The following is a 21,109-nucleotide window of genomic DNA, read 5'->3' as shown; positions in this document are numbered from 1 at the left end:
GGGCCTGTGCGGCTGTGTCATACGCAGCAGCCACCGGAGTAGAATGTGTGCCCAGTTTGGTTGTACTTTTTTGCTGTGGTGCTTCGTGTGGGCCCTCTTTTTAGTGTGACTGAGTTCGAAACGTTCGTTATAACAGTACGGTGATTTAAAACAATGTTCGTTATATCTCGTACCAGTTTCAATAGGCAGGGTTGGAAAATTGCAAATGCACTGAAATGTTGTCGTTACAACCAATAGATTATTATATCTGGGATTGTTATAAGTGGTTTCAACAGTATATGCATCATTATTATAGGTCAACCACATGAGGTGCAGTGTCCACTCAAACATGGGCACGTAGCCGAGCCACCGTGCTGCTGCCATGGTAAACTTGTTAGAATACATGTGCAGCGCACTGTATTCTAAACTTGGTTACAATTAAAGCATGAAGTGTTTTCTCGAGCTGATAACTACTCTAAAATAATGCAGTGTAGTTACGCAAGTAAAGCATATTGAGGGTTATTCGGTGCAGTCGCAAGACATGCTGTGACTGTCTTGATGAGATTAAGAGTAGACAAATGTGTCGTTATTCAAACGCAGGACAGCCACAATCAAATCCCGACAGGGCCTGCACAAGGAGGCTGCAGATAATTTTCAAGAAGCCCTCGATGTCAATCCAGAATATGTTCCCGCAATCAAAGGTGAGCACTTTGTTGTCGGGATGATCGTATAATTAACAAAAATGATCAGAGTAAGGCTGACAGAGTGTTTTGAAAAGCTTGTGTTGAGAACCAAAGTTCTTCAGTGATAGCACCCTAGTTCTGCATGTTAGAGCACTCAATAAAAGCTGACCAAATACTCTCTTTAGGCTGCCTTGTGAGTTATGTTAGCCGCTGTGTGGAACCACTGTCTTTTAAAACCAAGAAGGAAAAAAAAAAATTTGATGGCCCACTTTTTTACAATATCACAGAATTACTTAAGTCTATAAACTGCATGAAATTTTTTTTTTGTAATAATGCTCGCACTAAAGAGGTAAAAAAAGACAAATTACTTGGTGAAAGTGCACTGCATATCAGCTGCCTCTTGTTGCTGAGCTGGCTGCTGTGTTTATGTAAATATACGTTTTACTGTGAATGATGAGGAAGAGCAGAAAGGGAATGTAAATATTTGTCAATAGTTGAAAAAAAGTAGGAGTGTTAAAACACATTGAATCCTAACGGTCAAGACACAAATATTTGTCTTTTCCTTTCTCTCTTTCTTTATTTCTCAACCAACTTTCTTCAGGTCTGGCGGAGGCCAGGCTAGCACTGGCGCGAGAGCACTTGGAGCAAGGGCTTTGTGGTCTTGGCCTGGATGACTGCCAAGTGGCATTGGACGCTGCTGCTAGGTAACATTTGGCAAAGCAGCTTCTCTATGTGTGTTGGCTGTGTTTCGCTGAACAGGCTCTTCATAGTGCCAAAGCTAAGCAGCATTGGGCGCTCTCATTTCCTAGGGACCACCTAAGAACATTGAGTGCTGGTGGCTCAATTCAGCTTAAGACAGTTGTGATGGCAGGGTATGCACCCTTCTGCCATCCTCAACAGGCACATTTCTTCCCATCTATGTTCCCCAGGTCATAGAGAAGCAGTTGTTGTTGCCTTCCTGCCGAAAGTTTAGCTTGATGAACTTTGGAGGAATATAACATGACCCCCTTTTCCCCGCTAATTTCCAGCTTAAAGATGCACCTTGCATCATCTTGCATAATCCTTTGCCATACGCATTAGCGGGCATGAGCTTATTAGTGCCACAGGCTTTTTTTTGTTTTTCTTTTGCCACCAGCTTGCAATTTCATCATGTCCATCAGCCGGCACAGCACAGGCATCTTGTCTTGCTGCAGAGTTTATTGGTAGGATAATGATGACTGTAGGGAGTACAGAAGATAACAATAGTATACATCTCCATGTTTGAAATGGCTGTGTACATTACTCTGTCTTTGTGAATCACAGTGCAGAGTCTGGTAATGTTCAATGATTTATTAATCGTACGGTTTTGCTTTAACATGGTTACAGTTGATGATTAGAAATAGTCCTAGTGCAGGTGCCAACATTGTGGTGTCACAAGGCCTGCGCTTGGCCCCTGTGAATTTATTTATTTATTATTATTATTATTATTATTATAGTTATTATTTATTTATTATTTATTAGTATTAATTACTTGTTCATTAATTAATTTAGTTGTTTGTTTTACAGCCTAGCTATTTATGGCTAGAGTTCTGTGCATTTTTCGTGTCCGTCAATCGATCTGTGTGTTCAAAAACTCAGCTCCCAAATTTGATGCTAAATCGCTTCATTCTATGTAAAAGCTCATACATCTCATCACTTGGATATGCATATTCAGCAGATTAGTTATTAATAGGCACCATTTTCAAGATCAGTAGACTGTGTATAATAATAAAGTTTTATTAGAAAATAAAGGTTTCTTAAATAATAAGGTTCTCTCAAAGATATGCCGCTGCGCGACCCGTGTCGGCCATGTATACGCTCGCATCACCCTCTCTGTGTTGTCGTTCCAAGTGCTTGCGTGCCTAGTTTCCTTCCACTCTTCAGGTGTGGCGGTCCCGTCGCGTGTGTCTAGTTTCCTCCGGATCCCTGAAGTGGTGGTAGTCTTTCACGCGACTGTATGGCGCCAACTAAGACCGCCGATCAAAATAAAAGTGTGTGTGCGTGTGTCTTTCTTCAGGATGACCGCCGTCACTGCTCAAGAGAAATAAAGTTTGCTCATACCTTTGATCTAAGTTCTGTGTCACCTCTGTGTCGTGTGCTAAACTGCTTTGCTGGTAATCCACCTTCACAGCAGTGGAATGGTGCGTGATTTTTTTGTTTATTTGCTTTATGAATACTTCCAGCTTTATACAGGTCTTTTTCAGCAGGGATAGCAAAGAGTTATGAAGAGATACAGATACCCACTATAAAAATGTGAAACTATTTGCTGTGTTGCCTTTGTGCCACAAAAGTGCATGCACTTTTTTCCTTAATTCTATCTCACAATGTTAGCTAAGGAAGGCTACAAGAACCTTGTTTGTTTACGCTTTAAGTCAAGTATGGGGAAGGCTACCTTGTGTAAATTGTGCACTCCTAGTGAACTCTAGCGCAAGCTGCTAACAAAATTGTAGAGTGCTAGAACAGCCTCTTAATTGAGGCTGTTTGTTGCATTGCAATCTATGCGACATTTTAAACACTTTTGATCTTACTGATTATATCTAAAATGGCATTCAATGCACCCATTTGACAGGTGTATCAGAGAGCAGTGGACAGGCACCATGGGAAATCTACTATTTCCTAGCACCACGTAATCAACACGAGGTGTGTTTCCACAGGCCGCCAATGTCACATTAGATGGCTCTCCTTGGGAAACTAAAAAATCACTCCATAGAAAAAATTAAAAATGAACTAGCATAATAATTTTTTGAGAATTTGTCATTGTGCTTGATAATTAGCAGGGCCTTTTCTGTCTTTGCGAAGGTAAACAAAGGGAAAATTGAAATGTCGATGTCGGTGTTGTGTTAGACATGATCACTAACTTATTGGAAACAATTTTCCTCTGTTTACAATTCAGAAAACAGCCAGAGTTGCATGACTGTTCCTGTGAACTATGGTGGTCATGTGTTTGTGCAGGGGCTTGACGCTTCAGGGTCGGCTCGTGTGCCTGTGGAAGCTCATGGGTGACATTTGCCTAGTCCCTGCTGTGTATGGAATGAACTGGGCCTCACTGAAGCTTCCCGCTTCCTTGATGCAAGGGGAGCAGCAGGATAGTGACCAGGAACAGCTTATAAAGGCATCCCAAAAGTGAGTTTCAAAATGAAGCTTTCTGCTTGGCTGCTGCTGGCTTTGTCCGTATCTTGGCGGGTATATTTGTGGGTATGCTTCTGTGTATAAACCATCACCGCATATAACCTGCAACCCCAATTACAACAATCCGGGAAAAAAAAACAAAAAACATACCTACGTATAACCTGCAAAAATAACTGCGCACAACAACACTCAAATCTTTGCAAAAACAGTCTCCAGTTGCGGATGCACGACTCGTCCACGACATATCTTGGTTAGCGGTTCGATACCCCCCTCGCCCCTCTTTGGCGAAGCTGGTAAAGCCGGATTCACATGACGGACGTGATCGCGGACTAATCTGTCACGTGACATGTAACGTGAATTGGATCACTTCGCAACTAGCATTCACACGGCAGAGGATGACAGTGCGGACAGAGAAGCCGTTGCATGGGCGTTGGCAACGAAACAAACGTGACCAAGCTGAAAATTCCAATGGTAATTTGGCTGTCCGCCATATCGCAAAGCACTTCGCACGCATCGAGGGAACGCTGTGGGAACGGGTGGCATGTTAGTATGCCGGCGCTGCAAGCTTTATTCGCTAACTACTAAACTCAAAATGGCAACCTGTAAAAAGTAGGAGAATGGGCGACCATAAAGGAGGGAAGAAGGGAGCTTCAACACACAGGGGTGGTAAAAGGGCAAGGTTCCCTAGGAGATAACAAAACTTTGAATGGCGAAGAACATTGCCTTGAGGTGTGGCTTTGTGGCAGCGTGCATCGTGCGCTGCTGTGAGCAAGCGTTCTTGTTGGCGATGACGCTTGCCTCCTGAAATCATGGGTTTGCGGCACTGAAATATTTCCATCTCAGCTATTAATGAACCAATTGAAAAATTTTTGTGGTACAACGCTCTCAAGAGGGCATGTAATTTCCAGCATATAACCAAATTTCACAATGTGGCCTGGTGAGGGGCCCTTTAAACACGAACAGAGTTGTTCTTTCCTTTTTTTTTGTAACATCTCTTTTCTGTTATCTTTTATTCTCCCTACACCCTTTCCTCAGCACAGAGTCATCAGCCGGTCTGAGAACTGGCTAACCTCCCTGTCTTTCCGTCTATTCCTCCTTCCTTCCTTCCTTCCTTCCTTCCTTCCTTCACAACACTTAACCAGGTTTACTTTACCCCTTAACTGCTGATGATGAGGTAACTCATCATCACAACGAGCGTCATCTGGTGCTGATGACTTTAATACGTGAACTTTCAGAAATTTTTGCACATATGTGTATGTGCAGTTTCTTGTAATTTTACGAAATAAATAATACACAATTATGTTTGTTATATGTTTTCTACAAGACCAGTAAAAATGCAATATGCATTCCTGGTTATCATATCTTTAAATAAAAATTGGTGCAAGATATGCAGGGCTCATCACAATGAACGTCCTCTGATGTTAACGACCTTAACTCGTGAACTGTCAGAAATTTTTGCACGTATGTGTATATGCAGTTTCTTGTAATTTTGACAAATAAATAATACACAATGATGCATGTTATTTTTTTTTTCAACAAGACCAGTAACAATGCAATAGGCATCCCTGGTATCATATTCTTTTAGAAAAGATTAGTGCAAGATATGCAGGTCTAGAAAAAATTCTGCCCATTTAAAATTTTTTTTTCGAAATTCGGCATTAAGGTTTACCCCTTAACTGTTGATGACGAGGTAACTCGTTCTCATAGCGAGCTTCCTCTAATGCCAATGATGAGTTAACTTTCAGAAATGTTTGCACATCTGTAAATGTGAAGTTTCTTGTAATTTTGACAAAGAAATAATATACAATGACTTTTGCTGTTCTTTCTCAACAAGACCAGTAAAAATGCAATAGGCATTCCTGGTATTATATATCTTAGAAGAAATTGGGGTAAAATATGCAGGTCTAAAGAAAATTCCGCACTTTAAAAAGTTTTTTCAAAATTTGTCATGGCAGTTAAGGGGTTAACCCCATCGCTTCTGCCCGTTCGGCGCTGTGCCGTGCGTCGTGTTTCGCAGCACATTTTCTTGCTTCGTTGAGCGTGTTCCGGGTTGTAAAAAAAATTGCTCTAAAATCTGCTGCAGACATCGCATTTAGAATATGTCTGATTTATTTGGTTCACAAAAAAGCTTCCGTGTCAGATGCAGTAAAGAAAACTAGAAAGTGAGCATAAAACAAGTTTAAAACCTGCAGAAACGCAGCGTGCACTTTTGCAGTTTTTGCACTCAGAACACCTCCTGGACTTCGAACTTGACCGTCAAAAACTAAGCACAGCATCGAATGGTTCTGCTTCACAGTTTTTGGTGGTATGTGCTGAAAAAAGCGAGCCCAATTGGAAGCTGTACTCTTTTTTTCGAGCCTGGTACTCTGGTTGCACCGGCTACAAAAACAGAGTGAAGTCTGGCGAGCAGGAAGCGTTCTGTTATTTTACAATCAACTCCTGCTGAAACTGTAGGCAAATGTGTCCATCTGGTGCGCGAAGCACAAAACAACTAGAAAATAGCCTGCAATATGCTGCCATCAATGAAAAATAGCCAAGAACAGCCGTTCTTTCAGCGGCCGGCAAATCGTCGTTCACTGTGACTTTGGCCTTGACCGTTGTGGCGGTGGATCGCCAGCTGTGGAAGCGTATGGGTTAAAAAGGTTCCCACAGTGCATGGGATCTTATTTCACAGCCTGCTTGTGCAGCATAGAACCTTCTACAGTAGAACCTCGTTCATACGATTCTGCGTAATATGTTTCTTGGGATGATTCTTTTTTTTTCTTTTCCCGATAAAACAATTTGGTTGGATAATACATTGGATGATACGATTTTCAGATGATGCGCTTTATTTTCCAGTTCCCATGAAGATCGTATCAACGAGGTTCCACTGTAATATAATAATAGCCTTGCAAAGCTTTAAAGCTAGTTTCAGTACAGAGGGCTCTCTCGTGGAGATAAGCGAATGTTAATCATGTCACATTTTTTTATTGTTGACTGTTTCAAGAACTGCTATCTGGCAGGTTTTTATTTTTTTCTAGGTGCATATATTTGTGAGCTGCTTCTCTGCACCTTGTCACAAGTCGGTCCTTGTCGGTCCTTGTACAGTGGACTGACCGGCGGATGCCTTAGAATATAAGCAGTTCAAATTGGCAAGATCAAATGGTCAAGGGCACATTTGTTCGAAAATTGAATCCAACACCTACCGAGTGTTAGTACACAATTCTGAACAATAATTGATATAATACTTAGCTGACCAATACAAAATAAACCAGTTTATTCTGTGTTCTGCTCTAACATACATGTGCTAAGCTTCTGTGAAAAAAAAAAAAGTATGTGTAGGGGGGGGGCACAAATTTAAGCATTGTTTCGATGTGATTACCAGTACGCTTAATTGCTCTTGACTGGCACTTTCTTGGCAGCTTTACATGGGAGGCTCAAATGTTGAACTCTCCAGGTAATGAAGCTTGTTATAGATTTTTTCATGGAAGAGTGAACTTGAAATGTGACCCCAATGAGAGATTTCAACATTTTCAGAGCATTGTTTTCTCCATCACAATTCCCATCATCATTCACAACGGGACGCTTTGGACAAGTTGGTTCTGCAGTATTGTAAACCTGTACATTGGGCATTTGTACAGAGTCCGTGGGGTTTAGGGTGCACACCATGGCCTTTGCGCGGATGTTCATCTATTAATATGCCCTTACTGCTTTTCTCTTTTCACGTGTGGCGGGTTGGAGTGGTGGCCATGTTGTCTCTCAGCTGTTGCTCTGGCTAGAAGTGGGCAGTTTCCACTGAACCAGTCTTGATAGGTATCAAGCCCTTGTTCTTATGGTACGCACACCCTGGTCATGAGAGTGAGCACAGAGGCGACATCTCCGGGACAAACCAAAATGCTTACATGGTTTCTTCTCATCCAATAGCTCTTTTAGGAATAGCTTAGACTTGACCTCATCTACGATGTTTTCCAACTATGGCAAGAGTCCACGTTGCTTTTCTTCTTTCCAAATGCTCAGCTGAAAGTGATGCTTAGAACTTGTGTGTGTTCCTGCTACACCGGGCTGCACTTATCAAAGGTGAACACTGATGGCAGTTTCCCTGCCCTACACCCTTGCGATCGAGCGCTTTGGGCATCACAAGGTTATCGAGCATATCTGTGGGGAGCATTCCTCCTTTTGTGACGTGTTGTGGGAAGCTTTCCTTTCGCAGCGACATGCTAGTGGCTGCCATTCTTTGTATTATCCTTGGTGCAGGGACCTTTCTCATGACTGGGTGTTTGTACAGCATCGGGTGTTGCTGAAAGTCAAGTGTAAAAAACATTTATCCTTTGTTAACTTGGGTTCTACTGTGTTTCTCTCAGTGTAGTGCTTAGTGCTTTTCGGAGGCCAAGCGTGCGGTCACTGCAGTCTACCAATTTAGGTGAAGAGATGGCTTACACTGCCCAGTGGCTCGCTAAACTTGAACCTGTGAGGATAAGTACTCTTTGGGGTTGTTTAGAGAGACCACGGTGTATTAACCTAGATGTAGGTCACCTGCATCTTCATATGTCCTCTGTCTAGTTGAATATGTGCTTGCCCTTATCACAATGCCATCATCATTCTCTACCTTTTATTCCCTGTTCCCTTACCTCAATGCCAAGTAGCTGGCTAGAATGCGTTGATTCAAGCCAGTCTCTTGGTTTTGCACTAAATTGTTTGTTCTGTCTCGCATAGGTGCTACATGACAGCCCTGGGAATGAAACCGCGGCTGGCTTCTTTGTGGCATGACTTGGGTCTGGCTCTGTGGGTGGAAGCACGTCTTCAGAAGGGCAGTTTTACCAAAGCTTTAGCCAGCGTGCGCAATGCTGTTACCTTGAGTCCCGACTCCTTTTCCTACTGGAACAGCCTTGGGGTACTGGCTGTCTCCTCAGGTCTGGTGAAACCACCTTACTGGTACCTTTCCCTTGGAGTGCTGATGCTTTTGTTATGCCTGTCTTGAATACTTGAATAGTGCTGCAAGTGTGTAAATCTCGTGGACATGCCTGCTTTGTCATTACCAAGATAGAAACAAAATTCATTCAGCAGAAAGAAACCTTCACTTAGGTTGTTTATGAATTTAAATGAAATTGATAAAAAGGAGTTTTGTTGCACAAAATAGTGTTTTCAAGTGGAACTCTAGTTGATTTATTGAGGATAACATGATTTATTCTTAATCCGGTCAAAGTTTACTGAGTGCCGGTTTTGTTAATGTGTGAGTTCAAGAACTGCAGGGTTTGCCTTTGCTTTTTGTGTAATCCCGAAACTTAAAAAAACTGCAGATAACCTTGAGGTTTTGGTATGGAATAACATTCATTCCCTGAGTCATTACACATCGGTTGCTCTCCTCGGATACATACAGTGGTGTTCCAGTCTAAAGTAATGTTTTTTTTAAGTGGTGCAGCTTCTGTGCTGCTATGTGTAAAGACATTAAAACAATACAGAAGAGCATGAGGCCACTGATGTTTTACGTCAGTGAAGCTAATATCGAGCTTAGCAGTACAACTTGTATAGAGCAGCCTTGCTTTGGAAAGAACGCATGTACAGTGTGTTTGAGGATATCATGTATAAAGCCATGTTTTGATTTTCAGGCCCAGAAAATTACGGTCTGGCTCAGCACTGTTTCATAAAATCCCTCGAGTTAGAGGGTAATGTAAGTATACATGCTGCATTCATGTGCAGAGTCTCTTTTGATCCTAATATACCCTAGCATGCCTCTTTGAATTAGTCACCAGCTCATAATTCATACTTTTCTTAGTTCTTTTCTATTCTCTTCACTCAATTTGTACATTATATGAAAGTTGGAATAACTATGGTTACTTTTACAGATTTCTGTTACTGAGATAGGCTGTTACAAAATTGAGATACACATATATGTAGTTTTTGATACTGCCAAACTTTACCGCATGTATCATATTTTCTGGACCGCAATCTGTGGGGCTTTAGATCATCAAATCTTCAATTTCTATGGCATGCTAACTACAGTTGAGATCTAAGAAGGATTTTTTGTTTTCAATTGTTCATTCTAACCTGGCATGCCCAATGTGATTTGTGGGGAGCACACGTGCCCATTTCCTCCCATGTGCCTGTGTAGGCGCTATCGCACGTTGCAGGACACTGTTGTGAGCTGGCGGGCAGGCACGGGAAAGGCACACTGCGCCCTCCCCAGGTTCTCCTTGCTCTCGCGATGTGCGCACACTTCCCCCAGACTAGTGGGAAGTGGAAAGCTGTCCGACGTGTGACGTTCCCCTCGCGAAGGTAAAAACATGCTAAAGAGCTCTCTCTCTCTCTGGCGCCCCTTCCTTGAACTTGACCGACTTTACGGATACCTGCCGCAACCCGTGAGTGACCTCATTGCCTGACTGTCACGTGCAATGAGGCAAGCTTATTTACTGTATTACTACTTTACAAAGTGGACCTTCCCTCTGCAAGTGTTGCTGATTGCTTGCAGCATTAAATATTGTTAGAGCTGGCGCCACTCATTGCCTCATTTGGCGGAACCCAGCATAGCTACGATTATCGGCGCTCCAGGTTGCGGAGTACTACTGAACGACTGTGTATGGCTAGATCTGCAGCATGCCTTCAGCCCTAGCCGCACGCAGAGCGTACCCCCACAGGTTCTCACTATGACAATGTTTTCTAAAGTCATGTGGACAGTGTGTGCTGTACACATATTAAAACATTCAAGAGAAGTGGGTGAATCTGCAGGGTGATTATGCAGAAGTGTGTGTGGTAAAATTTTACGAAGCTATTCCTGTTCATCCTATTATGACCCGCCATGATGGCTCGGTGGCTGCGGCATTCTACTGCTGAGCACGAGGTCACAGGTTCGATTCACGATCAGGGCTGCCATGTTTTGATGGAGGCTGTATACAAAAACGCTTGGGTACTTTAGATTTAATTGCATGTTAAAGAACCCCAAGTGGTCAAAATTAATCCAGAGCTCTCCACTGCAGTGTCCCTCATAACCCACTGCGCAGTTTCAGGATAGTAAACCGCATAATTTATTAAACTTATTGTCAGTGGCTTCACTAAAGCCAGAGTTATAATGTGACAGCAACAGCAGTTATTTGGTGCAGTAACACATGCTTTTATTGAGTTACGCGCTTTGTTTGTCAATAAAAGCATGTGTTACTGCGCCAAATAACTGCTGTTGCTGTCACACGCTTTGTTTGTGGCCGCGGCGGCCGCATTTCGATGGAGACGAAATGCAAAAACGCCCGTGTGCTTGCGTTGTAGTGCACGTTAAAGAACCCCATGTGGTCAAAAATTAATTCGGAGCCCTCCACTACAGCGTGCCTCATAATCAGAACTGGTTTTGGCACTTAAAACCCCAGAAAGAAGAAGAAGACGCTTTGTTTGTACTTTTCCAGTCTGTTTTGATGTGTTAGTAAAGAGGCATAAGAGCAGTAATTAGCACACATGCATAATGTTTTTACACACCAATTGTAAGCTTGAATTGTGCAGACTGCATGATAAAGTCCGAGTAATGTATAACAATGTAATCATTTTTAGCCAAATTTGACTTGTGTGGACTAGACACATGGTGCAGACTGTTTTTTTGAAATTGCAGTAGCTTTGTGGCAATATGACAACCAGTACAGAGGAATAAGTGGCAAAACATTTGTGCAATGCCACACAAATACGTATTGTGTGTCATTGTGCATTTCGATCATAAGGAGACCCAGTCTAATGAAACTTCCTTGATTCCGACCTCTTCCACTTGTTGCAGTTCGATAATGCCCAGAATACACAGTAGAATGGAATATTTTATGTTTCAGAACTTGTATGCATGGACAAACCTTGGTGCCTTGTACCTCCTGGCTGGCAATGTGCAGGTATGTTGAAAAGAAAGTGACTGCAAGAAATAATATTGTGCATGTTCCAATCTGTAAGCAGCTTGCATTCCAATTACTCAATCATGATTTCATTATTGCCATCCTTATTCTGCAGTTGGCGTATCAAGCTTTTGCGAAAGCCCAGTCTATAGAGCCAACAGCGATGCGGCCGTGGGTGGGGCAGGCATTCATTGCCGAAAAAGTGCAGCATCATGACACTGTCGACCTGTTCAGACACTGCATGGGACTTGGAAATCACGTGAGTGAAGGCAGCGAGTACGGTGCAGCGACAAGTTTGCTCATGGACACCCCAGTTTGTGTACTTTTGACAGAAGTCTCGCATTGTGCTGTGCATATATCGGAGATAAATGGCTGAATGACTTCTGCAGGAATCTGCGAGGTGGAGGATGTGTCTTACACTCCGGAGGAAATTCTTACACTCTGCAGCTCCCTGCAGACCTTGTTTACTAATTGAATGTTTTTGCATGCTTGAGTTGTCAATTATTTCACCCTCGGCCTGCCATCTGCCAGCATACTGGTTACCTCAGTTGGCAGAGCGACACCTTCAGAAATGCAGTGGTGATGGGTTCATTTTCTGGACCATAATGAAGTTTAATTAAGGGGGGGGGGGGGGGCATGGCCTGTGAAAGTGAACTTTTGTACCACTTACTAGATTTTGCTAAACAATGGCGGATTTGTTCAGGACAATATTATAAGGCCAGGTGCTAAATTTTATTATTCTAGAGGAATTTCTGAAAGAGTTGCTAATTTTCAAATCTTGAACTGACTATGGTTAGTCGCATAAACTATCGTTCTAAAATCACAAAAAAATTTATTCTTGGGCATAATATATATTAGAAAGGCCACTGTCAGCTGTGTTGTTCAATTTCCACAGTCTTGGAAAAGTAATTGCAAAATTGGCTTCACCAGGAATTTAACTTCCACCTTGCGGCCAAAATTTTAATTTTCATATAAAGAAGTTGTGGAATCTAAAAATTTTAGTCCACAGTTGCATGCTGCGTAAAATCCTACCCCAGTGAGTACCCTACAGATAAGTCTTCCAAACAAGAATGATAGCTTTTGCAATCACAAACTTTTGTGAAAAAACATAAACTGTGAAAAACAGTTCCAAAAGTTCTGAAGTGTGTCATCTTATTCAGATTGCATCTATCGTAACTAAAATTCTCCTGAGCATATGTTGGGTTTTACTTCAATTCGGCTTTGTTTTGTTTCAAAAGCTGCAAGCGTTCTTTTTTTTCTAAGCCACTTTTGAACTGTCAAGTGCTCTGGCTTTTGCCCCTGAGAAGCACTTGGTGCTTCCAAGCGCTGCCTGGAAAACATTGCGAAGTGATGACATAACCAGCCTATAGGAAAGCCAAACAAGGGCTCCTAAAGTGGGGCTTCGGTTCAAGCGAAATAAGTTCTTTGAGAAATGGTGCGAGAAAGTTGCGGCACCTATAAAAAAAAAAAAAAAAAAAAAAAGACAAAGACCATTGCTTCCTTCTTTTTTACATTGTCTGTGATTCTTATCACTGCAAGCATCAGTTAGCGCGGTATTCCTCCTTGCCCCCTGCAGCCGCGTATGAGTGAATCGTGGCGAGTCCGCGAGTGCAGCGAAGCTACAGGGAATCGGGACATTCTCGTTTGTGCGGCGTCACCAGCATGTAAAAAATGCTATTTGGAGTATTTCTACTGCATTGATGATGGTTTAATTTTTTTCTGCCACATTCTCAGATAGTAAAGGAACCTGAAACTGCTGTAATCTGGAAATGCGTTTTCTGGCTGAAAATCAAAATTACTTGCCCCATGTCCACCTTAAAGCCTGAAGCTTCTTTTTTCTTTTTTGTGAACTTGTCTATGAGTTTCCTTCATAGCTGCATGTTGCTTTCAGGTGGATTCACACTTTTTCTTTATTGACTCCAAGATAAATGTTGTGCCAATGTTACAAAATGTGCAATTGTTTGTTACACTGAAAAAATGAGCAAGGGTTAATGTTTCTGATGATCATCTTCAAATCACAAGCCAACACATAGGAAGGTAATGGCAAAACATATTTGCCCTTGTTTGTACATGATATCTTGGGAACACACAGTTTAATTGCTAGTGTGGGTGCACCTTTGCACGACTCTTGCTATGGTGTTCTCTCAGCAAAGGTTGTGAGTTTCATTCTCAGGCGTGGTGGTTACATTCTGATGCGTGCAAAAAATGCTTGCATGCTTAGATTTAGGTGCACAGTAAAAGAAATCTGTGGTGTCGAAATTGTGCTGGAGCATTGTATTAAGGTATCCCTCATACCTCACAGTGCAGCTTTAAGATGTAAAGCACCATCAATCAATCAGTCAGTCGGTCAGTACACAGATTTTTCAAGCATGCTTTTGATGTCTGTGTTGACTTGAACAGTCTGGCTCAAACAAGATGCATACACAGGTTGTGATTATGACAACCAGCAGTACAGTTCAGCATTTTTAATACAACATAGCTCACACAGTAAATAAGTCCTTCATTTCTTGTTTTCTTTCAGGGCGATGCAGCTCGTGCCTATGCCAGCTGGCTATGCAAGGAGCCTGGGCTAACTGTTGCTCAGAAGCACGGCAGGGATACATTAGTTGTTGCTTCTGATGCTCTTTCACGTACTGTCAGTGAGTGAAAGTTTCTTTGTTAAAAATTTCTATGAGCAACCAAATTTTAAAATCAGTTTGGGCTACTTTTACAGTCAAACCTTGTTATAACAAAGTCGCATCGAACAAGAAAATACCTTCATTATATCTGTTATTCATTATAAGCATACGCGCAGATATTGGTAGGGGAAAAATTATGATCAGGTCTATGCGAAAGAAATGCAACTGAGGTGCCTCTGACTGGCCAGCAAAGGATGTCCTGCAATTTTGATGACCTGTTGACATTTGGAAGTGCCGATATGAGGCAGTAAATTACATACATGAGCACTGTACTGCTGCAAATAAGCAACCATGCGATCGTTGTTATCGCACAGAATCAGCATGTTGGCTTTCTGACTGTAGTCCACCCAAGCCAAGCTGTAGGCCAAAACATGCACGCTGCCAAACAGACTCTTTGCACATGAAGGGTGCCGAACATGGGTCCGTATTTCGCTATGATATGGCTGTCAGTCTAGCCCGTCCATCTGATCTCGTGCTGGATCGCCGATAAGGGCTACGAGTGCAAACATAAAAATGAGCATGCCGCCGACAGACTTCAGACGTGGAGGGGACCTCACGTGGATGCGTACTCTGCTACTATGGCCGTCATCTATCCCATTCGTCTGATGTCATGCGCAATCGTCGATGAGGTCTACGAGTACGAACATATTGGCGGCAAGTTTCCCACGACGACTTGTCACTGGCCACTCCACTGGCCGCACTGCTTAGGCCGCTAGCCTAACCAGTGCCGCTTTGTCGAGAGATGGCAAAAAGTTGTGGTTTTGTGCCAATCAACATGGCGGCATCTTTGTCCATGGCCATCATGTTTGTGGCATCGCACACATGGTTCATACCTGAAACACCATGTGGCGTCCGAAATTTCTGTTACTACCTTTATACATTGGTGGAAGTGCTGCAAGAATCGTGCAGGTCTGAAAAATCGGGCGTCTGGACAATCGATTGGTGACTGTGTTTGACATTTTTGCTACCGGAATATATATTTTGAAGCATGTGCAAACAAAAATTTGCCTCACTATAACCAGTACCGTGTGAGATCCTACATTTTTTATTTTGTCATGCCAGGAGAATACTCCAATGAAATCATGACCAACAAAATTTTATATTTACTTCGTTACATCCAATAATTCATTACATCTGTGTTTGTTATATCGAGGTTCAACAGTATTTGGTGCTCTGTGAACAGCGAAATTTCAACATGAATCTAGTGGGGCTAGATAACTAGTATGCAGATAAATAGACAAAATTCAGTTGAATTCCAGAAATAGTTCAGTTCACAAAATCCAGTGAGAAAGCAGCCTGCACACTGAAGAACTCCTTGACTTTGTGTGACATGCACAACTTGTCAGTTGGCGCAGTCACCAGTGCAGTATCAGAAGATCAAGTGGAATGATATCGCTTAGCCTGGCAAAGACAAAAATAAAACAAAGAAGAGTGTTATTGTACATGGCATCTCATTTGTTCACTGCCCCCTCTGTACAGATTACAGTTTGGACATTTCCACACATGCACATGAACGACTGTGACTCGCTTGTTAAAAGCAGCTTGCATGTGAAGGCAAAATCCTTGGAATATTTAGCAAATAGTACAGGGATCTGAAAATAAAATGGCTTTGGAAGAAAAAACACAAATGAGCTATGGAATCAGTGTCTTCTAGAATTCAATTTTTTTAAAGTAAAAAAATAGTACAGCCTCATGGCTTCCAAGACAATCCACTTGACATACTGCGACATTCTCAGAAGTCGCACTAAATAAAGTAGCTGTTTGTAGCATTCGAGTTATTTCTATGTTCAAATTTTAAAAACTTGATTGGTGAATTGCATTTCGTCATGAATTTGTTCATTTTATTTTGTGCAGATGTTGATTTCATTTTCTTGAATCAGGTTACTGAAACGATTCAGCAGTGCACTTTTGTAAGCACTCATGCGGTGTCTGTTTCATAAATATCATAAAATGGACATGGTGGACATCATTACTCCTTCACTTACTCTATAGATATCGAGCAAATAAAGTGTGTTTGACCCTTTGCCAACCACTGTTGATGCATGTATACATGTGGATTTGTTATAGATTTGGAAGGAGCCTTGGATCCCGCAGCACTCAACATGTTAGGCATTCTGCTAGAACGCCAAGGACTACTGAGAAGTGCCAGGGATGCCTATAAAAGGTATGATATTATTATTATTATTATTATTATTATTATTATTATTATTATTATTATTATTATTATTATTATTATTATTATTATGTGAAAGAAACTTATTGTCACCATCTTCTTCTCTGTGCTAATTTGTTCAGAGGTCCGTTTCACTTACTTGTGCCGATAATGAGCTTTACTTTTGAACAAGGAAATTCCCACAAAGGCTGTGAAGGATGAGTCTGACTTATCTGCATGTATTCTACAGCTAGGTTTGAATTTCAGTGGTGAGGCATACTTGTTCATTCTAATTGCCATAGTTACATTGACTTCTCAGAAGCATTTGATGTTGAATGAAAGCAATGGAAGGTTTTGCTTTTGATACAGTCGACTTCCGTTAATGAAATTGATCGAATTATCTGGCTGGTCGAATTAAACAAAATGCAGAAAAAACATCAAAACACACCACTGATGCATTTGGCAGTATATTTGCCCGAGTCTAACACGCCACCGAATCAAATGCGCGCCCACTTTCAATGTATCTAAAGTAGAAAACCAATGTAGAAATTACATGAAGATCTCCTAAACAAAGTATAAATCTAAACGTAACCGATTTTTTAGAATGGCGCCTGGTTTCCTAGTTTGCTTTCCCCACACAATTTTCGAGTCAACTTTGCCGCAACACAGCCATGTTATGCGGTGAAGCGTGCAAACGCCGCGAAGGCGGCTTTGGTTTCGTATCCGATTGCACCATGCAGGCAATTTTCAGCCCAATTTTTTTTGGTAAATACCTGTAATGAGGCATTGTGAGGTGCCGTTATTGCTTGAAAATCTTCCTAGGGCGGGCCGAAAGTAGGTTTTTTTGACGGGAGATGACGTGTATTCAATGCATTCTTTGTCCCCTAAGCTCCACCGAGACAGACGCTGCCATTAAAGGTCCCATTATTGGGGTCGCCATAGGGGTCAGGCGCGTGCATGCTGACTGATGAAGTTTGGGGTATCCTGCGAATGTCAATCTTAGGATTGAAATAATGAACATTTGGACCTATAGAAATGCATGGGCATCAGCCGGGATCTTCGGTCGGGATTGAATTAACAGAAAAATCGAATTAACTGATGTCGAATTAATGGAAGTGTACTGTATAAGTTGTTTGACAGCACCAGTGGTACATGGTACGCAGTTTTTGTTATTGTTTATGGTCAAAAGTTGCGAACCTGTTACCCACGCATCATTTGCATATACCAGGCATACAGTAAAAGAAGTAGCAGTTTCTAATATCTTTTAATTTTTAACCGGCGCTTTAGGTTTGCTAAAAATGCTCTTCGCTCACTTCACAAGTACCCTTTTGTGCGAAAAGCTGTTATCAAAATCTATTTTTTTCACCTGTTCTTATTGATTTCGTATGACGTTTATGGATGTCACTTGTATCTCCTGGTACATGACACCTATTCTTAAGAGGATAAGCACATTGATGGGCCAACATCTAATGACAATGGCTCGATTCTATGAGGTCACTTTCATGTGATTCCTCATGTTAGTAAAGTGCTGAGCATGGAGTTGTAGGTTCAATTCTGGGCCTAGGCTTGATAAGAGGTTGGTGGGAGAGTGGTTAGAGAATTTGAAATGCCTGTATACTCTGATTTCGGTCCACATTAACCTGTGCATAAACCAGTGTACATGTAAAGCGCATGTCTACAAGAAACTACATAAATGTAGCGGTACTGCTCAATTTTGATATTCTTGTTTTATGACCATTTTTGTTGCATTGTAGAGTTGTCAGTTAAGGGGTAAAGGACTTCTAGTGGTGAGGAATAACCCATGGATCATCAATTTCATTCATCTTTTTGATTTTTGATTTCATTCAGCATTTCATTCATCTTCCAGCTTTGCAATGCTAAACCCTGTCATTTGCTAATTATTTGGCACAATGCCTCGTTATGGTGATGGGCATCTTCTGGTGTTGCAGCATGCCTGCAATACCATGATAATGCCGTGATGAGAAGTGAGCATGCCCATTGATTCTATTCACTGCATTCACTCCTGCTGGTTTATCCACTCGATGCCTACTCGAAATGCTATTGTTGAAAGTGGTTTGAGAATATTGTTTCAAGTGTTCAACGTACAAATGCCAACCATATATACTTTTCAACCCTAGATGTGCACTACCTCACTTTCTCTGCCATTGTTTTAGGGCATTGATGTTACCTGGCCAAGCTGATGACAATATCAATTGCATTCGTGTGAACCTGGCACGTGTGCTTTGGTGAGCAACAAGATTTAGCTTTTTTAATGTTCTCTAAAAATTACATTTGTCCATACAGTTCAACGAAAAAAAAATTTTTTTTCTGAGAATTGCAGAGGGTTGTCCACTCTTAGGGAAAAAAAATCTAGTTTGAATTTAGGCACTCATATAGAGAAACTTTAAAGACTACCGGACAGGTGTCTTCACTGAAAGCAGTACTATGAACACACAGACAAGACCTATAAAATGGATATGCACGATTTATGTGTGAACAAACGAAACCAAGTGTTAAGACAAAACAATCACTGGAAGGTGGATACCTGAATTGACCGTGTTTGATACAGTCGAACCTCTTTATGATGAAGACACATCTGACACAAAATACTTGGGGCGTGTGAACATTCTAGACTTTTGAATAACAAATCAAATATTGTTGTAGTCAATTCGGTCTTTGAATCGAATAGTCAGAATTCGAAAATGTGAATATTTTTCTAATACTTTTTGGGTATTTCTAAGCGTCAACTGGGCACGAATAAACATCGAATTGGAGCAAGTGTACGGTAAATGTTAACCCTTGTGGACATAGTATAGACATAAAGCATAAGAACTTGCATAGTGGAGCAGGTTACGTCACTTAGGTAGCCATACTTTCCAGTCTGTGGAGTGATCACTCACACTCTCTGACGAGCTCTGTGCATGTGAAGAAACTACTTGTTTGCACCTTATGCTCCATTTGTGCTTTTAATAAACAATGCATCATAGTGTACTATGTAATGACATAAACTGGCTAACCTTAAGAAAACTGGAATGGGAACATCGATCTATATTAATTTTGATAATGGCTATTCATCATTCGAAAATTATTTGAAAAGTATTCGATATTCAATTCGATTTGCTTCTGGCACTATTTATATTCAATTCGGTCTCAAAAATCACTATTTGCACATCCGTACAAAATGCCTTTGTTATCCGATAGTCTTTATAAACACACTATATTCCTTACGTGCTAATATCATTGAGAAAAATTTTAGATTGACTTTGTTTTATCGAATGATTTGTTATACAGTAAAACCTCATTATATAACTAAATTGAAGAGGGAAGTGAAATTACCTCGGTATATCTAGTATTACTTTGTTATATCCATTATTGCATGTACTGCAATATCAATCTCAATGGGGATTTCAAAGGGAAAGTGAAATTACAGTGGAATCTCGATGATATGAATCTGACGGAGTCACGAAAAATATTCGTATTAGCCGAGATTCGTATCATCTAAACGCAATTAAATCTAGCCAAATTAAGGGGGGACGCGGGGATCAGATCGCGAAAATCGCGAGAAAAATCGATTTTTGAAAACCACGCGTTTCGGTATCTGCAACGCCTAATCTACGCTGTATCAAAATGGTTTGGCTGAAAACGCACTAAAAGTGGCCGAAAAAGATTAATTCATCAGTGCGCAGGCTGAGAAAGCAGCTTTAAATCGCGCGAAAACACCGCAGCTCACGGAGACATATCTCGTATTTCCCGCCACCGAGCGCCGCCATCTTGGTATCGTTCGAAAGCTCAAAGTTTCGCTTCTCAATTCGTCCGTAGTCGCCATCTTGTAACAAACGCACAAACACAAAAGAACCGCAGGGTCTGCGATAGGTAGTCACACGGGCCCTCCGATGAAAGCGGGCTTCCGATTCGCTGCCGTGCTGAAAGGCGTCTCTCCATTGGTTGCTGCTATGACAGGGGCAAGATAGCAACCGCAGTTGTCTGCTTCGTAAACCACGCTGGCGTCTTCACTTGACACGCAGAATTCGGATTACTGAGAGCTCCCAGGTTAGTGATGGATCGTCGCTCGTTGGAGAAGAAATTTTGGACGAAGCACGCTTTCGGAATACGGAAGCGCAAGCCTCCTACGGCAAGAAAAATACGACGATTAGCGGGAGAAGCGGAGGAGCACCCGACTGAACGTGCCGCGCTACTTTGCACCGTGGATTACGTGCCCCGCTATCTAGCACCATGTGACTCCGGCAGCGAAACCGACAATCGCCCTGTGCCATCGGCACCGATAACGCAGTCGACGGAAGACGCGCCAACGGAGGCTCCCGCGCCTCGGCGTACGGCCGCGCGAATCAGCCGAGATGGTATCTCGGTAGACATAGCTCGCTGCGACTAGACAAAATGGCGCAAACACAAAGAACGCGGCCCGAAGCACAGCAGCCACTCCGTCCGGCCGATGGCACGCGTAAAAGGAGAAAAAGCACAAAAGCAACAAAGCCTGCCACCGCTTCAAACTCTTCGCGCCCAATCGCGGCCTCCGCGCTGTCCAGCGCCGCGTCCGTGCCTCCGCACCAATAGAGAACGGGAGAAAGCGCGTGACTGCGCGCTGTTCTCTTTCACGGCTGTCGATGGGGCGGCGTTTAT

The 21,109-nt window shown here is 42.1% G+C and overlaps 1 protein-coding gene across 1 annotated transcript in view; it reads left to right on the top strand.

The window, feature by feature from the left end:
* Window positions 1–21,109, top strand: part of LOC119442227 (tetratricopeptide repeat protein 37-like) — an 84,007-nt gene that overhangs the window by 34,706 nt on the left and 28,192 nt on the right. The window contains exons 20-29 of the mRNA XM_037707021.2: window positions 580–680; window positions 1,264–1,366; window positions 3,633–3,803; window positions 8,502–8,698; window positions 9,395–9,456; window positions 11,585–11,641; window positions 11,757–11,900; window positions 14,163–14,280; window positions 16,387–16,483; window positions 18,646–18,717. Of these exons, the coding sequence (XP_037562949.1) occupies window positions 580–680; window positions 1,264–1,366; window positions 3,633–3,803; window positions 8,502–8,698; window positions 9,395–9,456; window positions 11,585–11,641; window positions 11,757–11,900; window positions 14,163–14,280; window positions 16,387–16,483; window positions 18,646–18,717 (1,122 nt within the window). The remainder of the gene's footprint in view (window positions 1–579; window positions 681–1,263; window positions 1,367–3,632; window positions 3,804–8,501; window positions 8,699–9,394; window positions 9,457–11,584; window positions 11,642–11,756; window positions 11,901–14,162; window positions 14,281–16,386; window positions 16,484–18,645; window positions 18,718–21,109) is intronic.

The sequence above is a fragment of the Dermacentor silvarum genome, chromosome 2 (genome assembly GCF_013339745.2).
Source record: "Dermacentor silvarum isolate Dsil-2018 chromosome 2, BIME_Dsil_1.4, whole genome shotgun sequence".
NCBI lineage: Eukaryota > Metazoa > Arthropoda > Arachnida > Ixodida > Ixodidae > Dermacentor > Dermacentor silvarum.
The sequence above is the reverse complement of the archived record's forward strand: the minus strand, read 5'-3'. Positions and strand labels throughout refer to the sequence as shown.